Below are 2466 nucleotides of genomic sequence, written 5' to 3'. Positions count from 1 at the left end.
TCGGTTCTCTCACAGACCCCCAAGGCCTGGAGTGTATAGTCCTTGGAACTGTGAAATTATGTCGAAAGGTCGTTATTGTGGTATTTAAGAAGAAGGCTGACGATTTAACACCGTGGGGTACTGAAAAATAAAGAGACTTGGTTTCATGTTACCTTTACTCGACTGATTTTTTAACATGATATAAAGAATCAAGACGGGAAATCCGTCTTATTGAATGTTAGTCCTGTACCCTTTTTTTTTTTTTTTTTTTTTTTTTTTTCCTGGCCTGGCCTGATAACGTGATAACTCGTCATCTGTAGGAATATGTAAGTAGAAAAGTAGGTATTTATGGGGAAAATTACGTCTAGTAATATTTTCCAAACGGGATACTTTGTACCTTCTAACTTTAGGTGTTTGGTTTAACAGAACTGCGTGTTTTCCTAGGTAAAATGTTCGAACTATACTCGTACATTTACAAACAATTTAAGAGGAATTGGCCCGGTTTTAATTACATAAAATATACCTAAGTAGGTACTTGGCCATATATGTTCATGTTTTAGTCCTAAATCAGAAAACGACGTACACTAAGTAAACTATCAATAAACCACAAGCAATATTAGATCAGAGATAATTTAATAGCTGGTGTTGGTGTCTAGATGAACAGGAATATTTCAGTGGTCACGCCACAACAATGTGTTATGTGGATGAAGGTTTTAAGGTCCATTACATGTGACGGAGTGAGTGTTACCAGTTACCATTGGGGTCAGATAATGTTTCCGGTTAAGGCCCGTCTTACAAGCGTAGCGCGGAGTCACCTGAAAATCCAAACCTATGACCAAAAATGGCTTTTGCTGAACACTGAACAGCAGTTTGAGAAAAACCAAAAATTACGAGCGTTCGTCTAATTTTGTCACCCAGTGTATTTGGCATCCGGGCCAAATCGATAGCAAATGGGTAGGGGAACATTTTCAGGCCGGATGCCATTGGCGGCCAGCTCCGCAAGTCGGACTTTTCCGCCAAAAAGCGCCGCTAAACACGACTTTTTTACATTTCGCTAAATAACTCGAGAACCGTTCGTGTGACGAAAAATTGTATTTTAAGTCTGACGAAAAATGTGTGAGAGGTCTCTATCATTTCTAACTGAGTCCCCCTTTTGCTTGTATTTAGGGTTTGACTCGTATATGTGACCCTAAACAGGGACAATAACTAAAATGAAGTTCTGGTTTGTCCATTTCAGTGATCCCATTCAACAACCCCCCCTGTGAGTTCAAGTACGGAATCTACGCTGAAAGTTCCGCCTGCAGCACCAACTACATCAAGTGTGAAGAGGGCTACCCCTACTTGCAACCATGTGAACCCGGCCTAGCTTATGACGACAGAGTACACAAATGTAACTGGCCTGATGAGCTGAAGGACATTGGATGCAACTCTGAAGGTAAGTCGAAACTGCGATTGTGGGTTTGATCGAGTAGGTAGTTTTGTTGCTTCCTTGAGTCAAGGGACATGCATAGTGCATATCCAACATCCCCTTCACAGTAAAAATATTCATACCAGCCTAGTTACTCGTAGCTTGTTTGGTAGAGCGTCTGCCTTGTAAGCGCTGGGCCGCGGGGTCAATTCCTACCCGGGGCGGACTTTATCCTGAACGAATAATGTTCGTTCTCGGAACGGCTGGCTTTCTCCTATCCTGTCTTCCTTCTCTCTTGGATTTCGGGACGATAAATAAGAGACCTTGGCAGTTACAGTTCCTTTTTTCAAACCTCTTGGAAAAAAAATCCTTCAGACAATTTGGCTGATTGCTTTATTAAAGCACATTTTTTCTCCTTCTCAACAAAAATATTAATGCTCAAACATACCTATATTTTTTCTCCAATTGCAGCCATCGTTGGATTCAAGTGCCCAGACAGTGTCGACCCTCATTCAGTCGCCGCCAAGTTCTGGCCATACCCCAGATTCCCCGTTCCAGGAGACAGAGAGCGTCTGATCACCTGTGTTGATGGACACCCTCGTCTCATCTCGTGCGGAGATGGAAAACTGTTCGATGAAGCTTCTCTGACCTGCTTGGGCCCAGAGGACTATACTGATAAATACTGAAAGTGAGTTTGCGCCCAAAACAAGTTGGCAGTTTTAGTATCTAAAGGTGTATCCGAACATAGTCGACCGGCCGTCGATCGACGAGGTGAATCTATGTTGTCGAGGCAGTGTGGACGGTTCAGTCGACATCAATGGATGGTCGGTCGACTAAGTGTGGACAACTGTTGCAGACCAGGACTTTTTTTTTGAGGATGGTGTTTGGTAGGTATTTTCCTTTAATTTTTTTTTAGTAGTCCTTGTACACTCATTAGAACTAACACTAAACGTTTTTGTTACAGAGAATCACATACAATAGAAAGAAGACTCTAGCATACATACCAACAAAATCAATGTTAACAAATTCAATGTAAAGTCCACATCAGAAAAATCAACCCAAAATGACGAAGCTACCTA

The 2466-nt window shown here is 41.8% G+C and overlaps 1 protein-coding gene across 1 annotated transcript; it reads left to right on the top strand.

Moving 5' to 3' along the window:
- Positions 1 to 1091: 1091 nt before the first annotated feature.
- On the top strand, positions 1092 to 2399 carry LOC103523778 (protein obstructor-E-like). Its single transcript, XM_026833111.1, has 4 exons — positions 1092 to 1102; positions 1197 to 1414; positions 1859 to 2075; positions 2352 to 2399. The coding sequence occupies exons 1-3, from the start codon at positions 1092 to 1094 to the stop codon at positions 2071 to 2073; spliced, it is 444 nt and encodes a 147-aa protein (XP_026688912.1). The 3' UTR covers positions 2074 to 2075; positions 2352 to 2399.
- The last annotated feature ends 67 nt before the right edge of the window (positions 2400 to 2466 follow it).

Source organism: Diaphorina citri, unplaced genomic scaffold, assembly GCF_000475195.1.
Source record: "Diaphorina citri unplaced genomic scaffold, Diaci psyllid genome assembly version 1.1 scaffold40102, whole genome shotgun sequence".
NCBI classification, from domain to species: domain Eukaryota; kingdom Metazoa; phylum Arthropoda; class Insecta; order Hemiptera; family Psyllidae; genus Diaphorina; species Diaphorina citri.
Note: the sequence above shows the minus strand (reverse complement) of the source record. Positions and strands in the feature narration are given on the sequence as shown.

Excerpts from the sequence above, each read along its gene's own strand:
- LOC103523778 (XM_026833111.1), top strand. Across the intron at positions 1,415-1,858 it reads CATTGGATGCAACTCTGAAG|CCATCGTTGGATTCAAGTGC; the intron begins GTAAGTCGAAAC and ends CTCCAATTGCAG.